Source organism: Hippopotamus amphibius, chromosome 6 (assembly GCF_030028045.1).
Source record: "Hippopotamus amphibius kiboko isolate mHipAmp2 chromosome 6, mHipAmp2.hap2, whole genome shotgun sequence".
NCBI lineage: Eukaryota > Metazoa > Chordata > Mammalia > Artiodactyla > Hippopotamidae > Hippopotamus > Hippopotamus amphibius.
This window is the reverse complement of record NC_080191.1, coordinates 16722802-16740897: the sequence shown is the minus strand read 5'-3', so window position 1 is coordinate 16740897 and position 18096 is coordinate 16722802. Positions and strand designations below refer to the sequence as shown.

General features: G+C 38.2%; 1 protein-coding gene across 1 annotated transcript; it reads left to right on the top strand.

The window, feature by feature from the left end:
- Positions 1-15612: 15612 nt before the first annotated feature.
- On the top strand, positions 15613-16169 carry LOC130855781 (translationally-controlled tumor protein-like). The gene has a single exon (XM_057739749.1). It carries the CDS (start codon positions 15622-15624, stop codon positions 16138-16140), a length of 519 nt encoding a protein of 172 aa, XP_057595732.1. The 5' UTR covers positions 15613-15621; the 3' UTR covers positions 16141-16169.
- Positions 16170-18096: the final 1927 nt, after the last annotated feature.

Sequence of the window (18096 nt, the reverse complement as noted above, 5' to 3'; positions counted from 1 at the left end):
TTATTTTGTTAAATGCATATGTTGCACATGGAACACATCATTTGCTTTTTAAAATATCCCTGGTATAATACTTAGGCATAGATATTCAACAAATATTCAAGAATTAATTGATTAAATACCCTTTGAATTCCTCATTCTTCTGAACACTATGTTGAAGCACTGAGCGCCAGCTTCATGCCAGGCATTGTGCTGGCCGGGGACACAGGATGGTTAAGATTGTCTCAAGCTGCTGGTGGTCTACTGGAGGAAGCAGACGCAGAAACAGAAATTGATAACACAGTGTGCTGGGTATGATGATGGAGATAAGCACAGAGGAAGGACGCCTCTTTGGTCAGATAAAGAAGAGGGTAAGGGCAGGGAAGGAGATAAATAAGGAAAAGCTTCCCAGAGGAGGTGACACTTGAGCTAAGTCTTAAAAGAAGGGTAGGAGTCATATAGGTCAAGTGTAAAGAGAGATGCAAGGACATTTCCAGCAGACAGGATAGCATGAGGGAGGAGACTGAGTGGGGAAGCAGCATGGATGTATGTGAGAAATTCCAGGCAGTGCAGTGCTGCTGGTGGGCAGAGCAGCCAGCAGGCAGTATTGCTGAGAGATGAGGATCCATTTTTGAGGAAGTGTGGTGCAGTGGTTAAGAAGGTATTTCTGGGCTTTGGAGTTAGAGCTAGGTTTGCAGTCCTGGCTCTGCATCTTCCCAGCCATGGGAACTTGGTCAAATGATATAACTTCTATATGCCTCAGTGTACTCATCTGTAAAATGGGGACAACGGCATTGTATTTAAAGCATTGTTGTGAGTGTTAATTGAAGTAATGTTTGCAAAGTGCTTTGCACAGGGTAAACATTCAAAGCATGTTGGCTAATTGTTGTTGAGAGACTGGAGAGTTGTGTAGGGACAATAAAGGGAGGGTCTCTGAAAGATGTAAGCAATGCGGACAGATGGTTTGCATTGCAAGAGAACTGTGTTGGAGGCAGGGAGACTAGGTAGGCGGCAGTCCTATTCAGCATTCCAAGTGACAGATGATGTGGTTTGTTGGTAATAAGGATGGAGAGGTTAGAATTAAATATCTAGGAGGTAACATTGGGAGGATTTTGTGACTGGATGGGGGAGCGTGAGAAAGAGTGAGAGTCAAGTGTATTAATGATAGGACAGTTACAAAATGTTCAGTAGTATCACACTGTCCATGGGCTTTGGCAAGTGCACTTTAGGTCAAGATGATCCTAGAGGTGTTTTGTTGAGAAATAAAGCCTAAAAGAGAAAAGAAAAAAGACTGATGCTTTGAATATATAAATTAAATAAAGACAGCAGTTGTAGTCCAAGGAAGACGTTAGTTTTCCCAATAACAGAAGGTAATAGCAATATATAAATAGCTCATTAAAATTTATAAGAAAGCTTCATGATTCCAGTAACTAAATGGCAAATGATAAGAATTAACCAAGTTTCTGGTAAACAAAGATGTACAAACTTGTTCTTTTTCATAGAAATCAAAGACATGCACATGAAAAGATCCTTAAATATAAAAATTAGATAATAATTTAAGAAAATTCTAGTAATCTTCTGAAATTGACACAAGTACATTTTACTGATGTCACTAAAGCCATTTGTCCTGCAATGGGGATAATTTGCCAGGGCTGTCTTTGGGCTCAGAACTCATATTTCTGAGGCTTTATTCTAGGAGATCAGTTTAACAGAAGCATAAAGCTATATGTGGTTTTTCACTGCAGCAATAAATCCTTTAGAAAAAAAGCAATGAAGTATTCAAAATTAAAATATGGTTGTTTAGAGAACATCAATATTATGGCATATTATGATATAATGTTAAAAATAATTGTTAAAACAGTGGAAAACTCTTTATGAAACTATTAACTGAGAAAAGCTGAATATGGTTATGATTGCAGTTACTTCAGAATATGCATTTGTTTACATAAAGAGCAGAGGTAGTGTGCAAAATGTGAAAGTAGTTGTGTTGGGTTTGTGCATATTCTCATGTGCACTACACTGCCTTTCCTGATTTTACTTTAGCAAGTCTAGTTCTGTAATGTTATTCAGTAAATATTAACATGCTGGTATTTTTCATTGCTGAAGTATTTTAAAGTCCATTATAGCTATCATGACATAGTACCCCTTTATAGTTTCGTGTGTATCAAGAACATTTTCCTCCATAACTGTACTATCTTATCAAGCAAATTTAACAATTCCTTCCTATCTAGTACTAGTTCATTTCCCTATTTATATTTTCTTTTTAAAAAAGAAATAACTTGATCAGTCTGCTCCGTCCAGTGGAATTGTTCACTGCTGGGTGGAGAGAGGCTGGGTCCCAGGCCTCTGGTGCCATGGGAGTGAGTGTCCCCAGGCTGATGGGCTCGGGAGGATGAGCCATCAGCCCTCTAGGCCTCTCTGTGAGGAGCCCTAGTAGGAGGAGGAGGACAGCTGGCTCAGAGATGGTCGGCTCCATCTGCAAGTAGAGCTGCCTCTTTTTTCCTGCCCTCTGCTCCCGGGGCCGGGGGCAGAGGCTCTGAGACCCTTGCAGCCAGCTGGCAATGAGGAGTGGGAAACCAGCCAGCAGGTCTGTGCTCAGGGTGGGGAACTTTGGAACATTGCCTTTGTCAAGCCAGTTGTGGAAGCTCCCAAGGTTTCACACAGTCCTCCCTACTCTGCCGGCTGCTGCTGGCTTCTGAATACCTGGCTGAGTTGCTAATTTACCTTCTCTACCATTTGTGCAAAGAATTGTCTCTTTTTTTGATTATCTGGATCTTCTGAATTAAATTAGGCCTTAAAAAATGACAATGAGGGGTATGACTACCTAATCAAGTTATCAAGGCTATACAGTAACTTAAAAAAAACCCCAGACAACCAACCAAAAAACATTTTACTATGGACGTTTTCTAAAATTTCCCAAAATTGAGAGAATGGTAAATTGAGCCTCCCGATGTTTTACCAACCTTGTTTCATTTGCTTTTGGTTTAAGTGTTTTAAAGTAAGTTTCAAGCATTGTTATCAATTTACCCATTAATACTTTACACCCACCCACCAGAATTGACAGTTTTCTCCTAATATCATCTAATACCCAGTCCATGTTCAAATTTCTCCAGTTTTCTGAAATATCTTTTTAAGGTTGAGTATGTTCAAATTGGGATCTGAACAAGGTCCACTCATTGTGTTGATTTAGGTTTTTAAAGTCCTATTACATTTATAATGGCTCTCTCTCCCTCACCCCCACCCCATCACTTTCCTTTGTTGAAGAAATCAGGTCATTTGTCCTTTAATAGTTTCCCACATTCTGAATCTGCCTTCTGCCAGACTGTTTCCCCATCGTATTCTTTAACACCTTCCTCTACACCGCATATTTTCTGTAAACTGCAAGTTACAGCTAGAGAACTGATTAGCTTAGGGTTCCGTGTTTTTATTTGAGGGAGGGGCGAGAATAATTCATAGGTGATGCTGCATACTTCTTATTGTATCACATCAGGAGGTGTGGGAGGTGTGGGAGGTGTGAGTGTCTCACTTTCAGTGATGCCAAGGTTGATGGTGGGATTTAGGTGTAGTCATCAGCTTTTCAGCTGCTGGTTTTGGCAGCCTTTGATGAAATTTGCTTCGATGCATTCTTTCATTAGGGCTGCAAAATAGTGGTTTTCTAGTTCGACCATTCCTTCTGCATTTGTTATTTCTTCTTGTTATCTTTTAAACCTCAGGTCTCTGTAGCTGGTTGCGTTAGCCAGTTCACTCATACTTCCCCCGGGAGCTATGGCTAAGTTCTTGGCACAGCTGTAACTTGGCTGCTGTAATTCTGACACTGCTTTGAGAAATAGCCTGGAACCGGAGGCAGATTTCCTCTCTTCCTCCTTTCTCCCTGAAAGCTGTAAACTTTTGAGGTAATGACAGTTATAAACAGTGTCAGCTTCTTGCCCTGGCATAGTTTTGATGTTGGTGTGGTATGATTTGAGAAGAGCTGAAAGGTCGGCTTGATGAAAATATTCTCCTCTTCTCTGGCTATAACGTCTGACACCCCCAACAGTGGTATTCTCCCATAAGGGCCTTCTGCAAACTCATGAATTGTAACCAGGTTAAGGTATGATGTTACTTGGGAGTGAGGACGCGACCAGCACACAAATGAACCTATTAGCAGGAATTTGTGTATCTTATTGTTCGCTGCTTACCACCTGTCGTCTCTGTAGTTGGGTCTGGAACATGTAGCTGGGAATGGAACACGGAACTATTACCTCGGATGAGGCAAGGAGGTTTCGGTTGGTACAGATACTGTACATACCTGGGGCTTGGTTCAGGTTTGTCTGTGGGGGTCTCCAAGAATGAAGACTGTTGAGGGGGTAGAAGGCTGGGGAAGAGAAATGTTGAAAGATTCGAGAAAACAAATCACTACTTTGTACTTTTGTTGAGGATGATTCTGCTTAAGCCCTTGAAATAGTCTAGAAAAAAAAAAAAAAGCAAGACTCCTGTTTCCTGTTCTTTTCTTCACTACCATGTTGCCAGAAAGCATGAAACAGAAGGATACTAAGGTCTGGGGGAGTTTTCCTTACAGGTCAGTAGTAATAAAGAACAGGAAGTTTGAAGGTGGAATGTAAGCAAGATGGAGGGCTTGAAAGAATATGTGAGAGAGAGGAGGAATCACTTCTTTAAAGGTGGAAAATAGCAGATTGATCCCTTTTGCCAAAGAAGAAAGTTCAGTTTGCTGTTTTAGAGAAATGGACCATTTTCCCTTTCCACCTATTCAACGACCAGTTCTACTAAGGAAGTTTCAGTATTTTTATCTTTATGATAATTTCAGAAACAGTAGTCCATTTATTCCTAATAATGTTACTGAAAAATACCAGTAATTATATAATGACTGCAGAAATCGCATTTTTAAGTAAATGAAGAGGGAAATGATTTTTTTCTTGTTATATGTCCCCAATTTATATGTAATTACCAGCTATAAAAGAACCTTCCTGGTATGCCTAATAACCACCTTTTGTCCTTGCATGAAAAGTCGAGGTTTTTTTGATTCCAGGTTTTGTTCTGCTCAGCTTATTTCTGGCTGTTTGGGGAGACAGAGGCAGCTGTTTTATGACACGTCTCACAGGCCTTCCTCAGACCATGGAGCGTATTGCTTTGGAAACCAGCTGGCCGTGTTCTTCGCCTGTCAGACCCAGTGCAAGCAAAGAGAATTTGGGCAAACCGGTGGAAATCTGTCTGTACATGGAGAAGTGGCTCTTGATCAAAAAACATGGTATCTTTATACAAATAAAAATTGGGAAAAAACACCCTGTGCAAAAAACAAATAAAACAAACAAAAACATGGTATCTTTAAGCCAACAATTTCTAATTACCTGCAACTCTTCTGATAGGCACGTAATAACACATCATATATAAACATGTACTTTTTTTCCTTTTAACTTTGGCTTCATTGGTTATTTCCTCCTTTATAAAACATCCCTTGAAAACAAGGCAGAAGACACAAAATAAAAGAGGTTTTGTTTTTTTTTTTCTGTTTATTGATGGCATCAGGCGGTTATATGTCTGCTCCCTATACCTTGCAAGAGTAATAATAGAATAATAATTTTCCTTTTAATTAAAAATAAACTTACAGCTTTTTCTCCTTTCATAGGTTTATTATCTATAGCTAGATAACATAATTTATTTTTGTGTTTGGTATGTTCAGATATCACATACCATAGTATCTTTATTAAATTCTTTCTAATATTTTCTAACTTTTAATGTGAAATAATATTGATATGTGGGATGATATATAGATAATATCTTTGCATATGTATATACAGTATTATTTGTAAAAAATAAAAGCATGCATACATATAAAGTCCAACATTCATTCATTTGTGAATTCTTTTGTTCCCTCATTGATTCACTTGTTCATGAAATATTTGCTGAATGCCTGGTTAATGCAATGCACTGCGCAGTCACGAAAGCTACAAAGACATGGATGGTCAAAAGGCCACTCTGGCTGCTGAGTGGAGAATGTATTCTGGAGTGAGGCAAGAGTAGAATCAGGAAGGCTATGCGGGAGGCTATTAAGGAGTACACAGTTTGGGAGAGGACCCAGGCAGGTAAAGGAGGATTTCAGAAATACGAAGTCCCACAGGAGTACAAAAGAAGGGCGTGAGTAACCAGTTCTCAACTCAGTGTTGATGTTGATTTATTTTCTAAGTGAGATGAGGGAGGCTTTCATTTGTTCCACATGGATTAGATGTCAGGCTGGATCCCAGGAGTCCAGCAGGCTTGTGGAGACAGTGCCTGTGAGTCAGGGCAGGCACACCTGCTTCAGTGTGAAATGAGTAGGTGACCCAGAGAGGGCTCCACTTGGTCTCTTGTGTCCTTGGACACAACATGATGTCACTGAGCCACCTCATTACTGGAGCAGGAGGAGGACTGGGTTTAAAGGTGGCAAGATGAGTGGGACTGATGGGGGGTGCAGGGAAACTGAGGCACGGACGTGGATTTGCTAATGCTGTTGCCTCTGCTTCAAATGCTTGTTCCTTCCTCAGTGTGGAGGAAAGGTCCAGCTCAAATGTCTCTGGTGACGTCTTCCTGGATTTTCCTTGCAGTAGTAATCATTCCCAGTACCTTTTGTACATATCTATGTTACAGTGTTTATAACACATCTCAGATCTTTGTTTGTGAATCTCTCATCTTTACTAAAATGTGAACTCTTCTAGGACTGAAACTACCTATTGTTTTTTATATCTGCAGTGCCCCTGATAGCAACAGGAAGAGAGTAGGCAAGTGATACATATTTTAAAAATGAAATTAATGAGTCAGTATGTGGTTATTCTGGCAAAGGTTCTTCTACTGGGTGGTAACTTCTTTTGGTTTTGTTATTTCATTCATTTAACAAATAATACTAACAGTAGCAAACAGTGTACCAGACACTGTTCTAAGCCCTTTATACATATTAATTACTTTGATCCTTATAATTATTCTACGAGTTAGGTAATGTTGTTATTCTCCACTTTACTAATGAGAAAACTTTGGAAGCCATAAATTTATATTTGTTTCAGCTATTTTTCTTCAATTACCTTCTCCTGCCCTTTCTCTCTTTTCGTCTTCTGGGACCCCTATAATGAGAATGTTAGTATGCTCAATGTTGTCCAAAAGGCCTCTTAAACTGTCCTCATTAAAAAAAATTTTTTTTTCTTCTCAGCTTGTATAATTTCCACTACTGTCTTCCAGTTCACTGACCGTTCCTCTGTATCATCTAAGCTACTTTTGAGTCCTTCTAGTTTTTTTTTTTTAACTAGTTATTATGTTCTTAATCTCTGTTTGGTTATGATCATTACCTTTAACTCTTTATTGGGTGGATTGTTTATCTCTATTTTGCTTAGTCCTTCTTCTGGGGTTTTATATGGTTCCTTTGGAACATGTTCCTCTGTCAGCTCATTTTGCCTGATTCTCTGTTTCTGTTTCTGTGTATTAGGTAGGATGGCTATGTTTCTCAATCTTGGAGCAGTGGTTTATATAGGAGACATTCGGTGGGACCCAGTAGCACACGCCTCTCTAGTCACCAGAGCTGTATGCTCTAGGGGTATCCCCTGTGTGGGTTGTGTGGGTACATTGGTAGGTGGGGCTGACCCCTGGCCCAGTTGGCTGCGGGACCCTGCCTCCTGCACAGGCTGCCCCCTGCTGCGGGGGCAGGGCCGCGTGACTGGCTGCTAGGCCTAGGGGGGTCCTTAGACTGCTGCAGACTAGCTGGTCAGGGTGGGTAAGCCCCCAGTGCTAACGGGCCAGAGGGAAGACCCGAATATGGTGCTGGCCAGCACCAGTGCCCTCATGGTAGAACACGCTCCCCAAAACGGCAGTTGCCAGCACCTGTATCCCCAGCAGGAGTCCCAGTTGCCTTCTGCCTCTCTGGGAGGCTTTCCAAGATCAGTGAGTTGTTCTCAGCCAGGCTCCTTTCAAATTATTGCCTCTTCTCTGGGTCTCAAAGTGTGTGAGATTTTGTGTGTGTCCTTTAAGAGTGAGTTTCTGTTTCCTACCTTCTTCTAGCTCTCTCATATGCAGACCCTGCTGGCCTGCAAAGCTAGGCGTTCTGAGGGCTCGTCTTCCTGGTGCAGGACTCCTGGGCTGGAGAGCCCTGTGAGTGGCTTGGACCCCTTGATCCTTGGGGGGAACCTCTGCAATCCTGATTATTTTCCCATTTGTGGGTTGCCTGCCTGGGGGTGTGGGTCTCGACTATACTGTATCTCCACTTCTCCTACCTGTCTCATTGTGGTTCCTTTTTATATCTTTAGTTGTGGAAGATCTTTTCTGCCAGTCTTCATCTTATTCTTGTTAATAGTTGTTCTGTGAATGGTTGTGATTTTGGTGTGCCCACGCGATGAGGTGAACTCAAGGTCTTCATATTCTGCCATCTTGGCCATATTTTGGAAAATTTTTTTTTTAATATGGATATTGAAGTCTCAAAGAATGATGAAAGGAGCCAAGACAGAGGAAAGAAAGTAACCAGGTACCAAGATCATGGGAGGAAAGATCTAGCGGTTGGCAGATGGCAGGAGATTTGGAGGGTGGTACTGAGGCATGGCATGGCTTTCCAAGAGTGTGGAAGTGGAGTTGACCTGATGCAATCCTGGGGAATCCTGGAGAATGCTGTCCCCATATCCCCTGAAAGAGGGAAGGGATCGTTTTACAATACAGAGATCCAGGGTCCAACCAAGGATCACATACAGAGCAATGCAGAATAGAAAGCCCAGAAAAAACCCATCATGTATATGATTTTGACAAGGGTGCCAAGACCTCTCAATGGTGAAAGGACAGTCTCTACAACAAATAGTGTTGGGCCAATTGGAGATCCACATACAAAAGAAACAAGTTGGACAGTTATACTACACCACATACAAAAATTAACTCAAAAATGTATTAAAGACTTAAACATGAGATGCAAAAGTATAAAACTCCTGGAGGAAAACAGGTGAAAATTTCTTGACATTGGATCTGGCAATGGTTTCTTAATTTGACAATGATTTCCAAAAAGGACAGGCAACAAAAGCAAAAATAGACAAATGAGACTACTTCAAACATAAAGACGGCTGTTCATCAAAGGATACAGTCAAAAGATTGAAAAGATAACCTATAGAGTGGGAGAAAATACTTGTAAATCACATATCTGATAAGGTGTTAATACCTAAAACATATGAAGAATTACTACAACTTAACAACATAAGCCAAATAACCTGATTAAGAAATGAGCAAAGGTCTTGAATGGACATTTCTCTAAAGGTGATACACAAGTGGCCCATAAGCATATGATAAGATGCTCAACATCACTAATCTTTAGAGAAGTGCATATCAAAACCAAAATGAGCTATTATTACCTTGTACACATTAAGATAGCTGCTATCAAAAAAAAGCAGAAAGTAACAACAGTTTGTGAGGATGTGGAGAAATTCAAACACATGTACTGTTGCTGAGATTATAAAATGAAGCCAACCACTATGAAAAACAGTATGGCGGTTCTTTGAAAAATTGAAAATAGAACTTCTGCATGACCTGGTAATCCAAATTCTAGATTCATATGCAAAAAACTGAAAGCAGAGCCTCAGAGAGATACGCACAAACCCTTGTTTATACTAGTATTATTCGTAAAAGCGAAGAGGTGGGAGTAACCCAAACATTGATCATGAGATGAATGGATAAACAATATATGGTTTATATACACAATGGAATATTATTCAGGCTTTAAAAGGAAGGAAGTACTGTTACACGTGATAACATGGATGAACCTTGAGGACAATATGCTAAATAAAATAAACCAGTCACAAAAAGAAAAATACTTATGAGAGCACATATATGCGGTATGTAAAGTAGTCAAATTCATAGTAAAACAGAGCAGGATGGTGTTTACTGGTGGCTGTGGGGCGGGAATAGAGAGTTGTTGTTTAAAGGGTATAGATTTTAGTTCAGCAAGATGAAGAAGTTCTGGAAAATATGCTTGCTATTTATTGCATAACAATGAGAATATACTTAATGCTATTGAACACGAGTGAAATTGATTATATAGTACATTTTATTTTATTTCTTCCAACAACAACAACAAAATTTAAAATGTAAACAAACATAAAAACAAAAAACCCTCCAGTCTTTCTCTGGGCAATATGATCTTGGTACAGGGACCCACACTGTAATAAGAGTACCCCTTGAGTACTACAGTATCAACTATAGTTTGGAAAGACCACATGAAGTTTTTCTTTTCTTAATTTTAAGAAAAATCTTCTCCCCATTTATTAATGGAAAAGATGCATCTGTCTTTGAGATAGAATATTTTTAAAAAGTAATATCTGATTTTTTTTAAGATTATGTAGTGGTAGAGAAAATGAAGAGATATTAGGGAGTCTAGGATGGGTTCAGATGTCTGGATTAGCAAGTTGTAAAAGAAAGTTAGTTATAAAACAATGTCAGCTACTAATGACAAAGAAAAGGAAGATATATGAGATATAGATATTTTCATATCCTTAAAAACTTTATAATATCTTATGATTATCAAAATGTCTTTAAAGCTATTTATTAAATAATATGCATATCTTCCAAAATGGAATTTCCTTGATTTATTTCATTGATTCAGTTAATAATATAGAGAAGTTTTTCTACTATTTACTTCTTGTATTCTGTATAACACAGTCTAATACATCTTTAAAAAATATTTTTAAAAAGCTTGTTCAAGTCAGAAAAGAAGTACATATTCATTGCAGAAAAATCAGAAAATTCAAACAAGCATAAAGAAGACAATTTAAAAATGCCCACAGTGTCACTTTAACTGGTAGAAAACATGTTAGTGCTTTTGGTGTATTAGTTTCCTGACTCTCCTCTGTCATGTATGTGGACAAATGTGGTTTTATATAAAAATAGACTTTATGTACTTTTGCAATCTACTTTTAAAAAACTTAACAGTACAGTTGGCCCTCTGTATCTGAGGGTTCCAATGCATGGATTTCACAACCAAAGATCAAAAATATTTGGAAAAGAATTCCAGAAAGTTACAAAAAGTAAAACATGAATTTGCTGCACGCTGTCATTATTTACATAGCACTCACATTGTATTAGGTAGTATAAGTAATCTCGAGATTATTTAAAGTATATGGGAGGAGGTTCATAATTTATATGCAAATACACCATTTATTTTATTTTTAAATTATTTATTTTAATATTTTATTTTTTAAAAAGCACACGTAAGCATTACAACAGAAGGATGGTTGATGGAAATATAATTGTCAAGTTACCAATGATTTAGCACACCATTTTATAGAAGGGACTTGGAACCAAACCCTCATGGACACCGAGGGACAATTGTATATTGCTTATATTACTTTTGAGTCCTAGCAGTTTTTTTAGCAGAAGCTATAAGCTTTCTTTGCTAAATAAGGGTAGATGGGCACTGGAATTGTGATAGTCAGACATCTTAAATTGATCTGTGACCAAAATTCATTTGCTGAGGACTTGTCTTTAGTGGTGTTTAATTTTACCCATTTCAAATGCTTCTGGCAAGAATGAATAAGGTCTTAGTGGTCCTACAGGATTCATTGTGTCTCACTTCTTTTTTTTTTTTTTCTATTCTCATTTCTTTTCAATCTCTCTTTTTTACTAAAGTCCTGATTTTCTGCCCCTAAACATGCTTCTTCATTTTTCCTCAGTAAATGGCATTTCTTTCAGTTACTCAGGTCAATATTTGGGGGTCATCCTTAACTCCTTCTCTCATGCCCCAGATCCAATCTGTAAGCAAATTATGCCAGCTTTCTCATTTCTTTTCTATGCTAGAAAGCAGTTTATTAATTTGGGCTCTGCTATGAAAATTTCTGAGAAGTTGTAGCAGTTTTACTGTTCCACACAATCCCTACATCTCATCAGATCACACTACACAATTTTGTTGGGAAAAGGATGATAGGAAAGACCAAAAGGGCCAAGCTGAAAGATAAAACCACCAAATAGCTTTACAGAGATGTCAGTTGAGCACACACATAGGAGCATCAGGCAATGGAAGTGACATTCCAAATGACATGTCTTTTTCCCCCCTCTACGTGCTGAAAGTGCTTGTGTTAATTGACAGCAGATAAAAGGTAAAAGAATACAATGCATAGTAACTCATGTTAAAGCCTACAGGTAAAAGACTGAATTCTTGCGTGAAATAAATGGCTTTCCACTTAATAAACTGGAGTTGTTCCAAGGACGTCTTTTCATTTATGGAGCAGGTGCAGATGAAGTTTTGAGAAACTTGTGCAGTATTTTTTTTAATAAAACATTTAATTAACAAGCTTGAAAACAGTGGAGCACTTGAAGTGGGAATAAAACAATTGTTTTATATCAAACAGTGCAAATCCAATTTGTGAATTCAACTGTGTTGAAAAGCTTTAAAATATTAATAAATTGATGTAGGCTTTAAAAAAGAAGTTTTAATTTTCTTTCAAGGTTTCCCCTTGAGACAAGTTCTAAACCAGAAAAGATGTTCAAAAGAACTCAAAAAAAGTATATTCTTTTTGAAGGTCCCAAAGCTAATTTAAAAGAAACAAGATGAAAAGGAGTTAGAATATTTATAAGCACCAAGAAATATCAAATAATCAAATACAAACATATCTCTAAATGTGGGTTTTTTTTGTTAAGGTTGTTTGGAAGCACAGTTGCTGTCATGCCTCTTAAATAACTTGTTCTTAGAATTTAAACACAATAGATTTGAAAAAATAATACAATATTAAAGATACATGTTATTTCCCAAGGGACTAAACTATAAGGAGATCTGTGAAAGTTATGTAATAAAAATAACCTTGAGAAAGATACCATTTCAAAATAAGAAAACTTCAGTTAAAGGTTTAGAAGTCCTTTACATTAAATTTTCCATAAAGTATTTTTTTCTAATTCCAGCTTTTTCTGTCAAAGGCTCTGATAACAGCATGAGTTGTTGGTCATACCAGATTTTGCTCTGCGTCATGGTGTTTGTTGGACTCAAGTGTTGGTTCTTTAGTGACTCTGGTCAAGTCACCTGCCCTGCAGAGCAAGCTGAGTAAACCCTCGTGGTGATGGCCAGGCCTTGTGGCAAAGTGTCCAGAATTGACAGGCTACCAGTGTCTTTCCTTTAAACCATCTCCTGTTGGAAAAACACAGCAAATAAAAATCACTCAACAGCTTCTGGGAAAGTCTGCCTGCACTCTGGGGACCTAATGAGATTCAAGAGAAACTTGATTCCTTTCTCCTTCCTGACAAAGGCTCATTCCCCAGAGGTGATCCTCAAAGTTACCAGAAGAAAATTAAAGACACATAGGATGATGTTCCCCAAGGCACTCCACAGAAAAAGGCATAACGGTGGCCACCATCTACAGAATCCTGGATATTCAGTAGTCCACAAACCTTTTGAATAGCTCTTCTCACTCTTTATATTACCAAATAGGTTAAAAACAGATAGTGGTTGAGTAAGAGATGATGCTCTGATGCTCCTTTTACAAAACTAAGAATCTCGATTCTAAACGCTTACTTTTCCATGTCTTGAAATTATAATACTGGAGTCAGTGTATTAATTTGTTTTTGTTTGGAAAAAGAAAACAACCATCAAAGAGGAAAAACAAAGCAATGAATAGAAAAGAGAGAAACTAAACAGCTCAACACACAGCACATTAAGCATTCTGTGGTAATGAATTATGTTACATAACATAATTAAAAGGTGCTTCATTCGCTCTACTGCATGCTGCTCTTACTCCTCTAAATCAATCCCTTATTAAGCTGCTCAGTTTCACTTCCTTTGTATTTCACATGGGGTTTAAATCTTTTGATCTTTCTGTAGCATTTTGCCTTCTGATACCTGATTCTCTTCATTCAACCTGTTGACTTAATTATTTAACCTTCTTAGTTGTCACCCTCTTCTTCGAGTCTCAGTCAGCCTTTCATCTTTTTAGGTGTCCTAAAGCATCTTAATTCTTCTCACTAACCTTTCATTGAGTGGAAACTTTCATATATTAGCTGAAGCCACAGAGGTTAAGGATAATTTCTACTTACCTGAAAAAAATCACAATATTTATCTTTTCTTTTGGTATGTCATTACCGGGTAATGCAGTACAAATATTAACACGTTCACAGTTTCATGTGTCATTGTTAAGTCTTTCCTAAGGATATTATTCACCGTGTGGAAGAGCATAGAGAATTTTAGAAATTTTGCAACTCTTAGCCAGAAATTGAGAGAGACTTTATAAAGCAGTCTCCTTATGGACCCTCCATCAACAGGACTTAATGTACTGGTGTTTGAGGATGTGATAGAGGTCTGCACGAGACATCTGGCAGAACTTTCATCCTCAGGGTTGATTTGGCTAAACCTCTCCAGGCTATTAAAGGCGACAATATTCAAAGATAGAAGAGAATAGCACTTTGGTCAAGAACATATATATATGTAAATATTGGAAAAGAATTGTAATAGAGATAATAGAATATCATAGTAAATACACATAACCTTGACAAATGGTCAATACTTAACCTCAGTCTCAGTTTCCCTACCTACAAAATGAGAAAGCTGATACTAATATCTATCTCATAAGGTTGTTGTGAGAATTAGAGTTGTTAAATATTAGTGAAATATTTAGATAAATGGTGCTTGTTGTTAAATATTAAAATATTTACAAGATTCATCATGTCTACTTAGGTACAGTAGGCAGAAAGAATCCCCCCCTCCCTTTTTTTGTAGTTGAGTTATAATACATAAGTAACTGTGATACCCTTGGAACCTCTGAAATATGTTGAAATATACACTCATACTTTAAATGACTCCAGATAACTGTGCTCTGTTGATTTTTTTGGTCTCCCTCTAGTTGTAGATGTCATTTTTGGTTGCTGTCAGTTTTCTCTTACTGCTTCTGCTACGCTGCTGTATGTTGTATAGCATTCATTCACCCTACAGACTAGTTCTATGGAATAGCCAAATTTGTAATTTAAAATTTTATAGTAGTCACATTTAACAAAGTGTAAAGAAACAGGTGAAATTATCTCTAATGATTTATTTTATTTAACCCAATATATAAAAAATTATCATTTCAACATGTAATTAATATACAAATATTGTGATGCATTTTATATTAGTTATTTTCTTTGAAATCTGATGTGTATTTTACTCTTATAGCACATCTCAATTCCAATGCTAAATTTTTATTAGATACTTGTTCTTTACTTCAACTTCATAAAATTTATAGTTAAAAAATAGATTCACATAGCCAAACACATTTAAAAGTTTCCTAATGAGCAAATTATCAGTTTTTAAATTAAAATAATTTAAATAAAATTGAAAATTCAGTTCCTCAGTCCCACTAGGCACATTTTACAGGTGCTCAGTAGCCATGTGGGGTTATGACTGTCACATTGGCCAGCACTGCTTAAGATGCTTATGGGGTCCCCACGGTGTATAAAAGGCATTAGGCTAGAGACAGGCTATAAGACATGATGCCCCTGTCCTCCTCAATGTAAATCAACTATACTCCAATAAAAATTTTAAAAAAGCTTTTCCGCTGGCTCCCCCCACACACCCTGCGCTCCCCCCACACACCCTGCGCTCCCCACCTCGCCTCCCCCGAGCGCCTCTGCGGCTGCACCGCGCTCACTCTGAGCTCCGGGCCCCTAGTAAGGTAGCGCCACCTCGTCTCCCTTCCAGTAGCCATCATGATTATCTACCGGGATCTCATCAGCCATGATGAGATGTTCTCCGATATCTACAAGATCCAGGAGGTCTCGGACAGGCTGTGTCTGGAGGTGGAGGAGAAGATGGTTGGTAGAACAGAGGGTAACATTGATGACTCGCTCATTGGTGGAAATGCCTCCGCTGAAGGCCCTGAGGGCGAAGGTACACAAAGCACAGTAGTCACTGGTGTGGATATTGTCATGAACCATCACTTACAGGAAACCAGCGTCACAAAAGAAGCCTACAAGAAGTACATCAAATATTACATGAAGTCAGTCAAAGGGAAGCCTGAAGAACAGAGATCAGAAAGAGTAAAACCTTTTATGACAGGGGCTGCAGAACAAAACAAGCACATTCTTGCTAATTTCAAAAAGTATCAGTTCTTTATTGGTGAAAACATGAATCCAGATGGCATGGTTGCTCTGCTGGACTACTGTGAGGATGGTGTGACCCCATATATGATTTTCTTTAAGGATGGTTTAGAAATGGAAAAATGTTAACAAATTTGGCTGTTACTTTGGATCTATCACCTGCTCATCATAACTGGCTGGTTGTTGCTTTTCATTCACACGATACCAGGACTTAGACAAATGGGACTGATGTCATCTTGAGCTCTTCATTTTGACGTTGATTTGTTTGGAGTGGAGGCATTGTTTTTGAGAAAGAAAAACATGTCATGTAGGTTGTCTAAAAATAAAATGCATTTAAACTAAAAAAAAAAATTAAAAAAAAAAGGAGTAGGGGAGTTGAGAGAAGTACAAAATACAGCAGTGGTCTGCAAATAGTTCTTTGCCTCTTCCTATAGAGTAGAGTGACTTTATGGCTGAAAGGACTTTTTGGATTCTTTTTGACTTAGTCTCCATGGCCAAGGTGACTGAGGTTCCTGACAGTGTGACTTCTCAATAGTGAGGTATTATTTTATATTTGTATGTGTCACGTATACAGGGCTGTTCATGATTGTTATAATTAATATGCTTTTCATGTTCAAATAAAGCACTTTCTATTTAAACTGTGGCTTTAAACAAATCGTCCAGTATTTCCCAGTGTGCAATCAGATTTTCCAATGTCAAAATGTATATGTTTGTCAATTATTCAAGCTCCCCATCGATATTTGCTGTTAACTTCAGATTTCTATCTCATTTCATCCCTTCAAGTAACTAGCTTTTTCTCATTATTTTCTGCTATTGAACCCACTGTTGCACAGAAAAGTTGATTTGTTAATTAGTTTAATCGCCTCTTCTCATAATGGCGGGGTAAGATTGGCAGAGGAAGCTTGTTCTCAATCTGTGCTACTGGTAAGCAGTAATTATAGATAATGAAGCTTTTGTCTTGTCGAATTCTGAAGATTGTCTTGGACTCCTCCTCACTGAATTAGCAAATGGACTGTCATGTTGAATTCTTTGGTTTCTTCCCCCTCACTCATCCCGGACTCACCCCCAGTGAAACAAAATTGCAGCTTGTTAGGTAGAAGCTCATTTGAAGTCTCAATTTTCTTGAGTATTCAGCTCTCATAGGGAAGTGCCAGGTGCTCAGTCGTGGCCACTGCACTTTCTTTGGCTCGAGGTTTTGACTCAACTGGCATCCTACAAGTCTTTGATTTTCCTTTTGCTTGAAGAGGCAACGGTTGTCCTGACAGCAGAGCTAAAGCTCTGTCCTTGTACTTTGATGCACATTGTGGTAAAATCTAATAATCAAAGTCATTTGTCAAGAAACAGAGTGTTCACACTTTTCTATGAAGAGATTGGAATAAACAGCAGATTTTATGTGGATGTGGCCCAGGAATGCAGAGCCCACAGCAGGTTTTAACTAAGACCATATCTTTATTTTAGTGCTTCTCATCCTGGGACAGTTTTGACTCCCAAGGGATATTTAGCAATGCCTGGTGACAATTGTGATTTTCATGACTGGAGAGGGAAGATGCTACTGGCATTTAGTAGGTAGCACTTAATCTTCTCCCTCCTCAATAGTCAATTATTTATATGGTTTGGAGAATATTTGACTCAGTAGAAAAATTGGTATTGCGAAGAGAATGGATTTTCCATGTCCTGCTGTGGGGATACTTTATGGATAAAAAATAAGGAATAAAAATGGAAAACAACCCCTCTTCTTATGATTAAAGTAGAAACTCACTTATTGCCTAGTGTTGCAGAAGTGTAATGGAACCAACATGCTAAACTCTGACATGCTTCACAATCACCAACAAATTCCTTAATAGATCTACATTCTTTCACCAGCAGGGAGAAATTACATGGTCCATGAATGTTGTAACTAGGTATATTTTGACCAAAGGCTGCTTGAACCTTTTACTCCTTGAGATTAGACTCCATTTGGGGAAAATGCTAATGTGGTATTTTGTGTGACACCAAACTCAGTCTAATTCTGAGCAACTTGGAGTTCAGATATGAATTTACCTCGTGATAGTAATGAGTTTGTCTGAATAGACCAATTTCTAGAGG